Genomic DNA, 17,231 nt, shown 5'->3' on the forward strand with positions numbered 1-17,231 from the left:
GAACAGTCTATGACTAGCCCCAGTGATGTACTGGGCCGTACGCACTACATTCTGTAGTGCCTTGCAGTCGGAGGCCGAGCAGTTGCCATACCAGGCAGTTATGCAACCATGCTCTCGATGGTGCAGCTGTAGAACCTTTTGAGGATCTGGGGACCCATAACAAATATTTTCAGTCTCTTGAGAGGGAATAGGTTTTGTCATGCCCTCTTCACGACTGTCTTGGTGTGCTTGGACCATGTTAGTTTGTTGGTGATGTGGACACCAAGGAACTTGAAGCTCGCAACCTGCTACAGCTCCGTCGATTTATTTATTTATTTATTTTTATTTTACCTTTATTTAACCAGGTAGGCAAGTTGAGAACAAGTTCTCATTTACAATTGCGACCTGGCCAAGATAAAGCAAAGCAGTTCGACAGATAAAACGACACAGAGTTACACATGGAGTAAAAACAAACATACAGTCAATAATGCAGTATAAACAAGTCTATATACAATGTGAGCAAATGAGGTGAGAAGGGAGGTAAAGGCAAAAAAGGCCAAGATGGCAAAGTAAATACAATATAGCAAGTAAAATACTGGAATGGTAGTTTTGCAATGGAAGAATGTGCAAAGTAGAAATAAAAAATAATGGGGTGCAAAGGAGCAAAATAAATAAATAAATAAAAATTAAATACAGTTGGGAAAGAGGTAGTTGTTTGGGATAAATTATAGGTGGGCTATGTACAGGTGCAGTAATCTGTGAGCTGCTCTGACAGTTGGTGCTTAAAGCTAGTGAGGGAGATAAGTGTTTCCAGTTTCAGAGATTTTTGTAGTTCGTTCCAGTCATTGGCAGCAGAGAACTGGAAGGAGAGGCGGCCAAAGAAAGAATTGGTTTTGGGGGTGACTAGAGAGATATACCTGCTGGAGCGTGTGCTACAGGTGGGAGATGCTATGGTGACCAGCGAGCTGAGATAAGGGGGGACTTTACCTAGCAGGGTCTTGTAGATGACATGGAGCCAGTGGGTTTGGCGACGAGTATGAAGATGAGTGCGATGAGAATGGAGGTGTGCTCGGTCCTCTTTTTCCTGTAGTCCACAATCATTTCCTTTGTCTTGATCATTTTGTGGGAGAGGTTGTTGTCCTGGCACCACACGGCCAGGTCTCTGACCTCCTCCCTATAGGCTGTCTCATCGTTGTTGGTGATCTGGCCTACGACTGTTGTGTCATCTGCAAACTTAATGATAGTGTTGGAGTCGTGAATGGCCATGCAGGTTGAACAAGGAATACAGGAGGGGACTGAGGATGCACCCCTGAGGGGCCCCCATGTTGAGGATCAGCGCGGCGGATGTGTTGTTACCTACCCTTATCACCTGGGGGCGGCGCGTCAGGAAGTCCAGGATCCAGTTGCAGAGGGAGGTGTTTAGTCACCAGGGTACTTAGCTTAGTGATGAGCTTTGAGGGCCCCATGGTGTTGAACGCTGAGCTGTAGTCAATGAATAGCATTCTCACATAGGTGTTCCTTTTGTCCAGGTGGGAAAGGGCAGTGTGGACTGCAATAGAGATCATCATCTGTGGATCTGTTAGGGCGGTATGCAAATTGGAGTAGGTCTATAAGGGCACAAGACGAGACCCATATTCAGACACAGGAGGCAGATGGTTAAGCTCCGATATTTATTATAACACAAGGGGTAGGCAAAAGGCAGGTTGGGTACAGGCGAGAGTTCAGAAATCAGGTCTGAGTCCAAACAGTACAAGGCGTTAGGCAGGCTCGAGGTCAGGGCAGGAAGAATGGTCAGGCAGGTGGGTTCAGTGTCAGGACAGGCAAGGGTCCAAACCAGGAGGACTAGTAAAAACAGAAACTGGGAAAAAAATAGGAGCTAGGAGATAAACGCTGGTTGACTTGGCAAACAAGACGAACTGGCACAGACAGACAGAAAACACAGGGATAAATACACCGGGGATGATGAGCGACACCTGGATGGGGTGGAGGCAAGCACAAGGACAGGTAAAACAGATCATGGCGTGACAGGGACTAGGGTTTCTGGGATAATGGTGTTGATGTAAGCCATTCTCTTTGTAGTGCCTGGGTGTATTGATATACCATCCAAAGTGTAATTAATAACTTCACCATGCTCAAACGGATATTCAGTGTCTGATTTAAAAAATACAATAATTACCCATCTGCCAATAGGTGCCCTTAGTTGCGAGGCATTGGAAAACCTCCATGGGCTTTGTGGTTGAATCTGTGTTAGAAATGTACTGCTCGACTACAATTTATGTGACTTGTTACGCAAATTTTTACTCCTGAACTTAATTTGGTTCACCATAACAAAGGGGAATACTTATTGACTCAAGGTATTTCAGCTTTTCATTTTTAATTAATTTGTAAAAAATAAATAAATTGAAAGACATTATTCCACTTTGACATTAAGGGGTATTGTGTGGAGGCCAGTGACAAAAAAATCTCAAATTAATATATTTCTTATTCTGGCTGAAACCCAACAAAATGTGGAAAAAGTCTAGGGGTGTGAATACTTTCTGAATGCACTGTACATTATTCTTAACTAATCAAATTTGTTAGTTGGACTTATTGCACTCATTACCAAAGTGGTTGTTTCAGTTTAGATGGTTTAGGTAGTATCACATCTTAATCTTCCCAATCCGGCAGTCATTATGAATGCTGGTTGCGGTTTAAATGGTTTGGGCTGTATGCCAACATGAATTACACATCACTTTTGCAAGCCAGCATGATGTGACTTTCCCTCAGCATTAGGCTTTATGAAATATGTGTTGTATTGTGTTAAATGACTACATTTTTATGATAACATATTCACTTAAGATATCACTTGGTGACCGAAAATTGATAAATGCAATAACCCTGTCTCTGTAACTATCAAATACAGTTTTGGTTTGGAAACTCTACAATTCACTCGAAAGACAAGGCACTCTGAGAAATATGCAAATGTGTTCATTTAACACTGAAAAGTGTGGACCTGTATAGACACTAGACTGTATTTACCTGGCTGTAAAAGACTAGTTGGTTGTAATCTAGTTATTTGAGGACTTATTAACCAGAAGAATAGTTTACACCCAGAAAATGATGCCATTAAGATGTCCACTACATCAAAAGGAATGGTATTTATTTGGCACTTGGAAATTTGGAAGTGCTTTGCCCTCTTTTACATATACAGTAGATAACCAAAGTAAATAGGCTTTCAGAATGCCCTGCTGGTTCAATGACTCAAGGACACCAGCAGTGGATTTAACCTTGAACAATTCATTGTATGTTTTAAAATGCCAGTGTGAGAGTGGGCTCAGAGTGTAATAAGCGAAAATAGGGCAGATTACGATGGGAGGCCTGAACTTGGCTGGATGTTACCCTGCAGGAAGACTTTCTCACTAAGCCGTTGGGCTGCTGTGTGTGTGTTTGTGTGTTTATGTTTGCGTGTGCATGTGTGCGTGCATGGACAGTGACAGAGTAAAAAAAAGAGTTTGCCTGGACAAAAACGTATTTATTGACGAATACAGAGGTGTTTTTTTGCTGTCAAGAAAAGGAAGATCTCTCTCTCTCTCTCTCTCTCTCTCTCTCTCTCCACCCTCTCACTCTCTCGTTTAGCTCTGCTGTATCTGTCGATGGTAGCCTGCTTATCTAATGGAAACTAAAAACTCTCCCCCACCCTGTCAGCCTATTGTCCTAGTCTATAAGCAGCAAATAGCATCATCATTATTGCATAAGCACAGTATAGTACAGTAATTGCTTTTATTCCTTGACTAAATAAATACTTTGTAATATATCCCTAAAAGGAATGTGACAGACTGGAGGGGAAAAAAGCATGTTTTTAAAATGCTCATTATGTGAGAAACGGTATGTTTTGCACGATTAGAAGTAGCCAGTGTTGATGAGTGTCGTGACTTAGTTACAATGGTGTGTTAAATCTTTAGTGTACGTAATCGTCTCTCTAAAGTCGTTCCAATTTAATTGTGTTGTTTTTTCAGCCATGATTCTGCATCATTTGTGCAAATGGAGAGATAACTGTGTCGAGATAACACGTTTTCTACCCTTGATGGTTTTAGAGTCAAATATGTTTTTATGAGAATACTTAAGCACACTCACAACATTCAGACACAATGGCCCAATCAGAAACTGTGTGTGTGTGTGTGTGTGTGTGTGTGTGTGTGTGTGTGTGTGTGTGTGTGTGTGTGTGTGTGTGTGTGTGGGTGTGTGTGTGTGTAAGCCCTGGGTCTGCTCAGGTGGTGAGGGGCAGCTGTCTCCCGCCTCTTCAACTCCAAAGCAAAGCCAAAGAGAGAACCCTGAACGTCAACAGGGCCCAAAATAAAATAAGATAAAAAAAATATTTGATTGCTATGTGATTCTATAAAAGTGAGCAAAATGAGAACAAGTGGATAGACATAGGCCCCCGTGCACACTCAGGTGGTAGTTAAATTGAGGGCAGCCTTAACTGAATGAACAAGAGAGACTAAATGTATTTGTATATATGAACATTTATTCAAATAGATGTGGGGGATGGCCCCGTCTCCGGGGGATGAACCCCAGAGCCAGACGCAGGGATGGCAGATAGCCCTTTGATGGGCGTCTGGCATCAGTACCCCACTGGCTGGGTGTAAGATACTGTATTCAGCTGGTGGCGGTGGGGAGGTAGAGGGGAGAGGGCGTAAACTTTTGCTGCAAGTGCGAGACAAGGGGTAAGCAATCATTTAAATACATGATTTACCCCCATTGGTGAGAAAGAGAGCAAGGTGATTATTGAACTGCTATGCCCATAGTTATATTAGGAAGCCTGGTGGAATCACGTTATTCTGATGTGGCTCAATTGTCCAACGGCAACAAGTGACTGACATTCCGCAATGTGGTTAATTGATAGTGACCTGACGTTTTCCTGTTGATGAGACTATTTATGAACATAACAAATATAAAGTTCCCGCTGTGCCCGTGTCAGGAGAATATTCCATCAACTTTGCGCCAAGCATTCACAGTACATGGTTGCCATGTTCTCAGAATATAAGATACTAATGTTCTAGACACGTTTCATGAGAGGGGTATTCTATTAGGATCTGCCATTAGCTATTGCAAAAGCACCAACTACTCTTCCTGGGGACCGCACCAAAACATGAAACATGACATATTACAGGACATTAATAGACAAGAAGAGCTCGATGACAGAACTACGTACATTTATTGGGACAGCGGTTAGGGCGTTTGTCATTGGTGCCGGTGGCCTGGGTCCGAGACCTGCTAGGGTAGTCATCCTACTATCACATTCTTTGCTAAATATATTAATGTCATTATTTGGCAACAGTTACAACTATCTGATCTAATTCAAATGTGTTTCTTATTAAAGGTTGTGAATCTGTAGGGTTTCCCCTTGAGCACAAAGTAGTACTACATTTCCACTACCTCATAAATTGTCAGTATCTATTCATTCAATATAGCTGAGCATCAAAGAGACCCTTGTCGTCTTTCTAAAATCAACAACACATTTACCATGTAGAACAAACGTGTCATTGAGAAACTCATTTTCATTAGATCAGATAGGTGTGTTGTAACTGTTGCCAAATAATGGCATTAACATACACTACCGTTCAAAGGTTTGTCCTTCTTTTTGAAAGAAAAGCAAAAAAAAATTGTCCATTAAAATGACATCCAATTGATCAGAAAACAGCGTAGACATTCTTAATGTCGTAGATGACAATTGGAAACGGCTGATTTTTAATGGAATATCTGCAGAGGCCCATTATCAGCAACCATCACTCCTGGGTTCCAATGGCACGTTGTGTTAGCTAATCCAAGTTTCTCATTTTAAAAAGATAATTGATTGTTAGAAAACCATTTTACAATGATGTTAGCACAGCTGAAAACTGGCCTTCTAGGCAAAGTTGCAAAGAAAGAGCCATATCTCAGACTGGCCAATAAAAAGAAAAGATTAAGATGGGCAAAAGAACACAGACACTGGACAGAGGAACTCTGCCTAGAAGGCCAGCATCCCGGAGTCGCCTCTTCACTGTTGACGTTGAGACTGGTGTTTTGGGTACTATTTAATGAAGCTGCCAGTTGAGGAATTCTGTTTCTCAAACTAGACACTCTAATGTATTTGTCCTCTTGCTCAGTTGTGCAAGGGGGCCTCCTACAACTCTTTCAATTCTGGTTAGAGACAGTTTGCGCTGTTGTGTGAAGGGAGTAGTACACAGCGCTGTACCAGATCCTCAGTTTCTTGGCAATTTCTCGCATGGAATAGCTTTCATTTCTCAGAACAAGAATAGACTGAAGAGTTTCAGGAGAAAGTACTTTGTTTCTGGCCATTTTGGGGCTGCAATCGAACCCACAAATGCTGATGCTCCAGATGCTCAACTAGTCTAAAGAAGGCCAGTTTTATTGCTTCTTTAATCAGAACAACAGTTTTCAGCTGTGCTGATATTGCAAAAGGGTTTTCTAACGATCAACAACGTGTTTTTGCTTTTCTTTCAAAAACAAGGACATTTCTAAGTATTTGGGGTATTGACCCCAAACTTTTGAACAGTAGTGTATATTGCTAAAAATGTAAGAGTAGGGTGACTTCCCTAGCAGGTCTCGAACACAGGCATGTGCTTATTGGGCCAGTATACAGTAGTTAGGCCCTGTCCAGAAGAAACCCTAACCCCTCCTCCCTAGGCACTTATGTAGATGAAGCAACTTGAAGGATGTAAGCAATAATGGTGATTGCACTTGTCTTCATGGATCCACCAGTACCCGAATATCCGATCTGAGAGCCGAGCGGGTCGGATACAGAATTCTAAATAATGTCACGGGTCTGGGTATGATTGTCACAGGTCTCGGGTTTATGTAATTTTAACTGACTTGTCCGGAAGGGCCCGTACAGATCGGAACTTTACTCCTGTAGCAGAGAGAGAGAGAGATTTTATCATTTATGCTGCTGCTTTTGCTTTTCATGAGAGTGGAGCATGGCGAGTGTAGCTTGTTGTTGTTGTTGGCCAATCATAAGTCATTAAAGCGGCAATAGTTAGGAGATATCTAATCAATGGAAGATGCAATTAAAATGACATAATTAAAAGTTAAAGGAGAAGGATAGGCTATAACAACCTAGAGCCAACAGGTAGGCTGCTACTTAATATTCAGAATGGAGTTGTTGTTATTTGCAAATGTAGAATGAGAAAGTGCATGCACTGCAATCTCAATTAGCCTAACAGTTAGCTGGCTTAACTAGCTTCTCCGGGTTTGATGCAGTCAAGACAGGTACTATGTGATCATATTTCATGATAAATAACCTAGCTATGGCAGCTATTAGTCTACTATAGCGCCAGTAGGCTTGGTTGGTTGCTGTCTCTCTCTCCATCTCTCCTCCCTGCTCCCCGTGTCACTCACTCACAGTATGGCCCCTCCCTCATGCGCTTTATCAGTTCCAGTTAATAAAGTAACTTAACAAATGTCTAATATTTCAAATATATATGTTGAAAACACTATGTTTAAAGCACTGGGTGTGAGAGTATCCCAAACCTTGCCAACAGACAAAGCGCTATGATTGGATCAGGGGTTCACCAATCAGAGACTTGATTGGCTTGGCAACAATAACAAGACATGATTTGTAATTACATATTTTTGGGGGGGGAATGAAACGTGTCTAGAACATACATATTTTAAGTTATGAGAACATGGTAACCACGGTCTGAGTAAGTTCTATTTTACATTAAGGGAATGGTCTCTTGGAAACAGTCCTTGCACATCACGGGAACATTACTATGAAAACGTTAGTTAATGACCTAGTGAGACTCTTAAGGGAACGTTCGACAATATGGTGTGTCCTAAGGGATGCTCTGAAACACTCTTCTGAGGTGCTGTCAGTGCGATCCTCTGCATTGAAAGGCTTGTTACCCTTTTCCTCATCAAAAGAATGATAAACACTGGGACGGTGAGTCACCCAAAGACTAATCCTCAAAATAATAGCGATTAAGCCTCCAGTTTGCAGTGTGCCATCATTTCTCTGCCTCATAAGCTTTTATCCCCACTCTATGAAAAGGATCATTGCATCTACACTCCTATCATCCATGAATATGGTATCTTTCTCTGGGGAAGTCGAAGCCGGGTTGAAAGAGGAAAACTGTTTTACCATCAATTCAATGGATCGTGAAGGGCAACTCTTGTGTAGTGTAAAAAATGCATATATATATATATATATATATACATACTTTCAGACATACACACAACAAATATAATGGTAAGATTATCTTTCTCTGGGGAAGTCGAAGCCGGGTTGAAAGAGGAAAACTGTTTTACCATCAATTCAATGGATCGTGAAGGGCAACTCTTGTGTAGTGTAAAAAATGCATATATATATATATATATATATATACATACTTTCAGACATACACACAACAAATATAATGGTAAGATTAAAAAGCATGATTCAATGCACAGTTGACCAGTTGAAAACAAAGACTGCAAAAGACTGAGTGCGTGGTTAAAAGTGTCAAATGAACGCCAAAATGAAAAACGCCAAATGAACGCCAAAAAAACGCCAAATGAACGCCAAAAACAAAAATGAAACCTCTAACTATTCTTGTAGCCAAAATATTTTTCTGAGCCAAATATAAATTCACTCACAGTTGATGTTTGTATCCGCTTCTATGGAGCAAAACATTACATTTCTTGCCTGGTACTTTTTGTGACTTAATGCTTGAAAGATTATTGAGATCAATTGCAGATTTGTGTGAGAGAGGGGGGGAGGGGAGAGGGGGGGAGACAGCGAGGGAGAGAGAGAGAGAGAATGGGGTGACAGAGAGAGAGAGCAGAGGAGAGAAAAGGGAAACAGAGAATGAGAGAGAGTGAAGGGAGAGATAGAGGAGAGAGAGTTAGAAAGAGAGGGAGTTAGAAAGAACGAGAGAGTCAAGGTCCCCAAAAGTCACAATTTAGTACAGCACCCAGTTGGAGGTGAAAATGTTCCCCTAGTTTCTGCTTTATCACACACACACACACGCACGCACAAAAGCACAAACACACATTCTATTTAATGGATCCTGATTGCTATTAATGTGTGCTGATGGTAATATCTCCAGGGGAAATGTTCACCTCCATCAAGATCAAAAGTAATATAATTGGCTATTTAAGCCCCATTTGCTATCGCTCGCTCGTTCTCCCTCTCTCTCTCTCTCTCTCTCTCTCGCTCTCTCTTCCATCTCTCTCTCTCTCTCTGCTGACCAATCTCTTATAGCTGTACCACAATAGAAATGTGTGTGCCAAGCTGCAGTACTCCAAACTTGATTTGGATTAAGTGCTGTCCTTAATCCTTAAAATATTTGGGTTATTTTTGGACAATTTAGCACATTGAGAGTTCTAGTGGCAGAAGGACAGAAATGTGTAGATTGAAGTACTCAGTACGGCAGTAGGGATGGGCACGGGTATTCGATTATTCTAATACCCGAACAGACGTTAGTATTCAATTACCTGGGAGAGTATTATTTTTTGAGAGAATGGCTTTTAAAGGCTTTGGCTAAAATGCAATCAAATGATCTGTGACATTGCTACATAGCCAACAAGGATAGACCATTACATTCAAAATTATAATAAAACTAGTGATGCACCAATATGACATTTTTGGCCGATACCGATATCCGATATTTTCCTGGCCAAAAACACCTGATACCGATAACTGATGTTTAAAATGTCCCATAGGGCGGCGCACAATTGGCCCAGCGTTGTCCGGGTTTGGCTGGGGTAGGCGGTCATTGTATATAATAATTTGTTCTTAACTGACTTGCCTAGTTAAATAAAGGTTACACACACCACACTGACCAAAAAGTTATTTTGTTGGCATTTACGTATGTCCCCATTACCAGTAAAACATAATCAAAACATATTTCTTTCACTTACTTACTGTGCTGTTTCGTTGTTCATTTGTTCAGTCATTTCATTCTCTCTTCTGATAACTCTGAGGAGGACATTGGGTATTGCTTGGTGCAATATGAATATAAATACACACAATCGGCTGACTGGGGAGGTGATTTCACACAGTCACAGTCCCGCGATAAGAGCTAATATTTGCGTAAACTCTTCACAGTTGTGTTCTGTGGGTGTCACAGAGTAGACTGATAACCCATTTCATTGCTTCACATTTCAAACTTGTTTAACATTATCTAGTCTAAATATGGAATGATCCCACCAATTGTAACCTTCTGCATCACTTTTAAAGAGGTATTTTTTATTTTGAAGGCAAACTGCAAATTCCACTATTGTGCCTAATCCTGATTGTGGCTAGCTTCACAACACATAACCTTGTCCGGTCGAGCCTCACTTGCTGGCTGCTTATAACGTTAGCTTTGGGCAACAGGGTTAAGTATCTGGCTAGTTTTTTATTTTCATGAACTGAAGTTCAATTTCAATAGGCGAACAACAAGTGGCTACCTACCTAATACTTACTCACAAGGATTCCTAAATCATTGCTAAAAATAAGGAAAATGACTGCAGTTTCTACTGGTCATTGTTTTCAGGCTGGTTGTATTGGTGCTAGTTAGGTACCAAGCTAAAGCTAGCTACCCCAGAAGTTGCGGTAATGCTTTATTACCAACATGGTATTGTAAACACATCATTCATGGCCTGTGTTAACAGACTTTTTTGTACAGCTTTGACAGTGCTACTGATAGTCATGGTGGCGCTTGGCTTGCAAGTGAAAATTCAGAACACACAACATTCTATAATAGAACAGTGTTATTTGACGTGTCAAATTAAAAGATTATTTAACGCGTCAAATAGTGTTATTGTCAAATAGTGTTATTTGACGTGTATCCTTTTTGACACGCAAAGACCCAAACGGCGTTCCATAGTATGTCGCAAAGCTAATAGCAGTGACGATATTACTGTGTAACCCACGATAGAGAACAGTTGATTGTCAAGGGCAATGAATTCCATTATCTTGGCGTTAATGGATTTCACCTTTGAGTTGTCTCGCTGAAATGTTCTTACTCTTTCAAATGACTGCTCGACTTGTTGACTGCTCGATCCACACAGCAGACATTGTGGGCTAGGTTAGGAATGCTGTGTTGCACGTGTAGCGCACCATTTTACGTAGCGTCATTACATCATGTACCCACGTTATATAGGTATGCACGTCAGCTTTGACATTGGTTTTGCACATCGGCGTTAAACTAGACATCGGCCGATTTGGCTTGGCTTCTCTCTTTCTCTCTCTCTCTCTCTCTCTCTCTCTCTCTCTCTCTCTCTCTGACTGTCACACACACACTGGTCCCTGAAATCAACTTGTATTTCAACTATCTGGATAAATGTCATGATATTATTCGAATAGCTAAATAATTTTGAATTCTCATCCCTATACGGCAGTCAGAATTTATTTCAAGTAGAGGTATGGCTTTGTATTAATTTCCATTGAAAATATCCACAAGATGTCAGTCTTTGAGTGCACAAGGATGATAGGAAGTCAGAGTCTACCAAGTAGCTTGGGAGGTGTGTTGATCACCTCCAGTTGACACCGCCAATACAGCAAAGAGTTATCAGTGACAGATGAATTCTAGCCTTAGCCCATTGTCTTACGCCAGATAGTATGTCAGGTAGAATTGACAACACCTGTTGGAAGACAATGGATTTTCAGCATCTGTATGTCCTCCACCCACCCTCTACAGGTACACTGTCCCAGGCCAACCCCCTCCTGGCCTCCCTATCCCTCCCGGGACGGCCCCTCCAGACCCAGCTGGACATCAAGCACTTCCTGCCGCTCCACGTCAACGCCTCCTCCCCCCTCAACCTCTTCCCCAACTTCAACATGGTGAGCTGCTCTCACACACACACATGTATGTAGACAGGCATGCACACAATAGGGTTGGGCGGTATCCAGATTTTCATACTGTTTCTGTACCATACCGGGGTATACGGTATATACGAAGGAGCGCTATTTTTATTTTTGTATTTTTTATTTTTTGCCACACAAAACTATTTAGGCAACAGGGATCTTGATCCAGGAGGGGGTTTGCATGTATCTGTTCTAAGCAATAAGTTTGATCTTGACATCTAGCCACTTAGTTAGCAAGTTAGCAAACCAAATGCATAGCTGGAACCCAAGGCTTGATAATTTGATAATCTTTGATTTCTTATAGTTCTGCTATATTTGTAGTTATAAGCAGTGGCGTAGCACGCAGCCTCCGCGAGGGGATTCTTTAAATATATATTTTTGGGGAGGTATTGAAAATCATATCGTTTGTATTTCAAAATACCCCGGTATACGGTATAAATGGAATATGCTCATGTACACACACACAGACACAATGTCTAGTTCCTCTATGTACTTGATGACATGTATACACATACTGTACATCTATGAACTCCAAAACATACCTTGATATAATAATCTTTTGGATTAGGTGTGTTGTGGCAAGTGCAGGCGGAAGTGACATCACACCACTCAAATATGGAGAAGCTGCACATGGAGAGATCCATGATTGACTGTTAGTTTTTCTATTTGATGGCCTCATACAGGGATGCTCAACTACTGTCCTGGAGGGCAGCAGTGTTTCTTATGTCCTTGCCTCATAATATCAGACCAAATTATTTTGTTCAGAAATCTCTTGCCAATCAAGAAATCAGCAGGGCCCTCGAGGACTGGCGTTATGCAATCCTTCCTGACCTTAGTTATAGGGGTGGTTGTAGGGGTGCAGGATTTTCCTCCATAACTGATTCTACTAATCAGGTGCTCCTCAAGACCTTGATTAGGGTCGTGTTCATTAGTCCACAAACTGAATCAAACAGACTGAAACAGCGAATACCTGGACTCATTTTCCCTTTCCGTTGCGAAGCTTTCTAAAAGTTTTCCGTTGTGTGCCCTGATGAACACGAGCCAGGTATTTTAGAGCAAAGGCCTACAGGAGAGTAGCTCCCCAGGAGGGTTGGTTGACTGCCCATGTAATAGTTAGACACCACTTAATCTGAGTAATGTTTGTGTTTAGTCTGGCTTGTTTTGTGTGCGACAGATGGACCCGGTTCAGAAGGCGGTTATCAACCACACGTTCGGTGTTGCACCGCCTAAGAGGAAACAGATCATCTCCTGCAACATCTGTCACCTCCGCTTCAACTCCACCGTAAGTCAGTCAACTCCGTTGCCACAATACTACAGGCTGAATCTATCCTCCTCTCTTGTCAGATCGTTCATCACTCTGACGGTGTATGTGTGCATGTGTGCTCCTGTTCCTCTATCTCTGTGAAGGTTGTGTGTGTTGTGTTGTGTTGTTGTTGTTGTCGCTGAGCCTTTCTCCACCTATCAGCCAGAAAAAGCATTAAACGCAGACACCCTCTCTCTGCTGGCATCCAAATCCCCACATAGAAGAACCATCACAGTCCACACACACAAAAACGGACACTCACACTCACACTCACTGAGCACACAGAGACACATGAACACAGAGGGAATGCTCAATACATCTGTAGACTGCTCCGTTCACGAGAACTAATGACATTTTTGGGGCTCAAGCTATGCTTGTCAATTAATTGAAGAACTGCTTGACGGGGCTGTGATGTACTGTATACAGTATATATACAGTGCATTTGGAAAGTATTCAGACCCCTTGACTTTTTCCACATTTTGTTACATTACAGCCTTATTCTAAAATTTATTAAATATTTTTTCCCCTCATCAATCCACACACAATACCCCATAATGACAAAGGGAAAACAGGTTTTTAGAATTCTTTGCAAATTCATAAACATGTGAAAAACGGGAATACCTTGAATACATAAGTATTCAGACCCTTTGCTATGAGACTCGAAATTGAGCTCAGGTGCATCTTGTTTCCATTGATCATGCTTGAGATTTTTCTACAACTTGATTGGAGTCCAGGTGTGATAAATTCAATTGATTGGACATTATTTGGAAAGACACACATTTGTCTATATAAGGTCCCACAGTTGACAGTGCATGTCAGAGCAAAAACCAACCCACGAGATCAAAGGAATTGTCTGTAGAGCTCCGAGACAGGATTGTGTCGAGGCACAGATCTGGGGAAGTTTACCAAAACATTTCTGCAGCATTGAAGGTCCCCAAGAACACAGTGGCCTCCATCATTGAATGGAAGAAGTTTGGATCCACCAAGACTCTTCCTAGAGCTGGCCACCTGGCCAAACTCAGCAATCAGGGAGAAGTGCCTTAGTCACTCAGACAGAGCTCCAGAGTTCATCTGTAGAGATGGGAGAAACGTCCAGAAGGACAACCATCTCTGTAGCACTCCACCAATCAGGCTTTTATGGTAGAGTGACAAGATGGAAGCCGCTCCTCAATAAAAGGCATATGACAGCCTGCTTGTGGTTTGCCAAAGGCACCTAAGGACTCTCAGACCATAAGAAACAAGATTCTCTGGTCTGATAAAACCAAGATTGAACTCTTTGGCCTGAATACTAAGCGTCACTTCTGGAGGAAACCAGGCACCATCCCTACGATGAAGCATGGTGGTGGCAGCAGCATCATGCTGTGGGGATATTTTTCAGCGGCAGGGACGTGGGGACTGGCCAGGAACGAGGGAAAGATAAACGGAGCAAAGTACAGAGATCCTTAATGAAAACCTGCTCCAGAGCACTCAGGACCTCAGACTGGGGCGATGGTTCACCTTCCAACAGGACAACGACCTTAAGCACACAGCCAAGACAACGCAGGAGTGGCTTCGGGACAAGTCTCTGAATGTCCTTGAGTGGCCCAGACAGCCTGACTTGAACCTGATTGAACATCTCCGGAGAGCAGCGATGCTCCGCATCCAACCTGACAGAGCTTGAGAGGATCTACAGAAAAGAATCGGAGAAACTCCCCAAATACAGGTGTGCCAAGCTTGTAGCGTCATACCCAAGAAGACTCGAGGCTGTTATCGCAGCCAAAGGTGCTTCAACAAAGTACTGAGTAAAGGGTCTGAATACTTATGTAAATGTATTTAAGTTTTTAATTTCTTTATAAATTTTCAATTATTAAAAAAAAAAAGGTTTTTCCTCATTATGGAGTGTTGTGTGTCGATTGAAAAATAAAATAATTAATAAGGCTGTAATGTATCAAAATGTGGAAAAAGTCCAGGGGTCTGAATACTTTCCGAATGCACTGTATGAACTGTGTAACTAGTTACCAAGTTTTTTGCCAAAATCCTTCCCCTTTCCTAATTTCTTGTCATTTTTGGTTTCTGTTCTGATGCTGAGATCCAGGGATCTCTTCTCCTCTCATACTGTTTCTTTGTCTCCTCCATAACCAGAACCAGGCTGAGGCTCACTACAAGGGCCACAAACACACACGCAAGCTGAAATCCATGGACGCCCAGAGGAACCGTCAGAGGGGCCAGGGCTCCATGGCAGGGAGGGAAAGAGACAGAGACAGGGGGAAGACTGGAGTGGCAAAGTCCCTACCTGCACTGATGGACCCCAGCCTCACAGAAGGAACAGGTAAAATACCAGGTCTGGGAAAAAAGCTCCCCTCTCGCCTTCCTTTGAAGTAAAGATTGAGATCTGATTGCGATCAGCAATTAGAATTCATGTTAGATCAGTGATCATAGCAAGGAACGTGCATGAGGAGGATGTCGTTTTGACGTGTAGGAGCGGAGCTGTTGTTGTAAGCTATCCTGGAATTCACAGTGATTATGGTTCTGTTTCACGATTGTTTCAATTCACTGAATAAGAGTAGATTCCAGGCTTATTGTAACCTTGTTTTCTGTCCGCAAAACACAGCACAGAAACAGCACAGAAACTTGCCCATAATAACCATTTTAGGTTGACAAGACAGCTACTCTTAATCCAAGTTTGGAATGCTACTGCCACGGATTGCGTTGCATACAATGCATTTTCATGACAGTTGTGTCGAAACCGCTTTAAAGATCACAGATTTCTCACGTAAAAAGCTAAGTTACGGTAGGAGATCATTCCTGCTATAAATATTTTTTTGCATTTTAGTGCTATTTTGTGGACAGAAAATGTTGCCCATACCGTTTACCGATCAAAACAGTATCTTTGTCTTCCTGTTATTTTGTCTCTTTGTCTTGTCGTTTGTCAATCCATTTTTCTCATCTGAAAATAGCCCCATCTTCTGTCGCCCCTTCCTTCGCCGTATTTACTAGACTCATCTTCGTTTTCTATTGATTCTCTCCATACTTCGTTCACCATAATTCAATTCCATTTGATGACATAATGATAGAGCCTTTATATCCAGGGTAACCATGGCAATTGATTAATGGAGAGAAAGGGAGAGAGAAAGGGACAGTGAGGGAGAAAGGGAGAAAGAGTGAGAGAAAGGTAAGAGATTATTGATTTATAACTAACAGTCTCGTATATTCCTGTCTTTGACCATCGTTGTTATATGTTTACTTTGACAATGTTCAGAAAGTATTCACAGCCCTTGACTTTTCCAAATTGTATTGTTTTACAGCCTGAATTTAAAATGGATTCGATTGAGATTGTTTTTGTCACTGACCTACAGACAATACCCAATAATATCAAAGAATTATGTTTTTCTAAATTTTGACAAACTAATTCAAAATGAAAATTTGAAATGTCTTGAGTCAATAAGTATTCAACCCCTTTATTATGGCAAGCCTGAATAAGCTCAGGAATAACAATTGGTCATATAATAAGTTGCATGGACTCACTCTGTGTGCAATAATAGTGTTTAACATTATCTTTGAATGACTACCTCATCTCTGTACCCCACACATACAATTATCTGTAAGGTCCCTCAGTTGAACAGTGAATTTCAACCACGGATTCAACCACAAAGGCCAGTGAGGTTTTCCAATGCCTCGCAAAGAAGGGCACCTATTGGTAGATAGGTTTTTTAAAAAGCAGACATTGAATATCCCTTTGAGCATGGTGAAGTTATTAATTACACTTTGAATGGTGCATCAATACACCCAAACACTACAAAGATACAGGCGTCCTTCCTAACTCAGTTGCCGGAGAGGAAGGAAACTACTCAGGGATTTCACTGTGAGGCCAATGGTGACCTTAAAACATTTACAAAGTTTAATGGTTGTGATACGAGAAAACTGAGGATGGGTCAACAATATTGTAGTTACTCCACAATATTAACCTAAAAAAGAAAAAGAAGTGAAAAGAAGGACGCCTGTACAGAATACAAATATTCCAATACATGCATCTTGTTTGCACTAAGACACTAAAGTAATACTGTAACAAAGCAATACATTTTTTACCTGAATACAAAGTGTTATGTTTGGGGCAAATCCAATACAACAGATTACTGGGTAGCACTCTCCATATTTTCAAGC

At 41.6% G+C, this 17,231-nt stretch overlaps 1 protein-coding gene across 2 annotated transcripts in view; it reads left to right on the top strand.

Moving 5' to 3' along the window:
- The window catches only part of LOC109865165 (zinc finger protein 385C), a 145,335-nt gene that overhangs the window by 115,872 nt on the left and 12,232 nt on the right, over positions 1-17,231 (top strand). For both annotated transcript variants that reach the window (XM_020453272.2, XM_031800024.1), the window contains 3 exons: positions 11,622-11,764; positions 12,963-13,070; positions 15,213-15,399. In XM_020453272.2, the coding sequence (XP_020308861.2) occupies positions 11,622-11,764; positions 12,963-13,070; positions 15,213-15,399 (438 nt within the window). The remainder of the gene's footprint in view (positions 1-11,621; positions 11,765-12,962; positions 13,071-15,212; positions 15,400-17,231) is intronic.

The sequence above is a fragment of the Oncorhynchus kisutch genome, linkage group LG20 (genome assembly GCF_002021735.2).
Source record: "Oncorhynchus kisutch isolate 150728-3 linkage group LG20, Okis_V2, whole genome shotgun sequence".
NCBI lineage: Eukaryota > Metazoa > Chordata > Actinopteri > Salmoniformes > Salmonidae > Oncorhynchus > Oncorhynchus kisutch.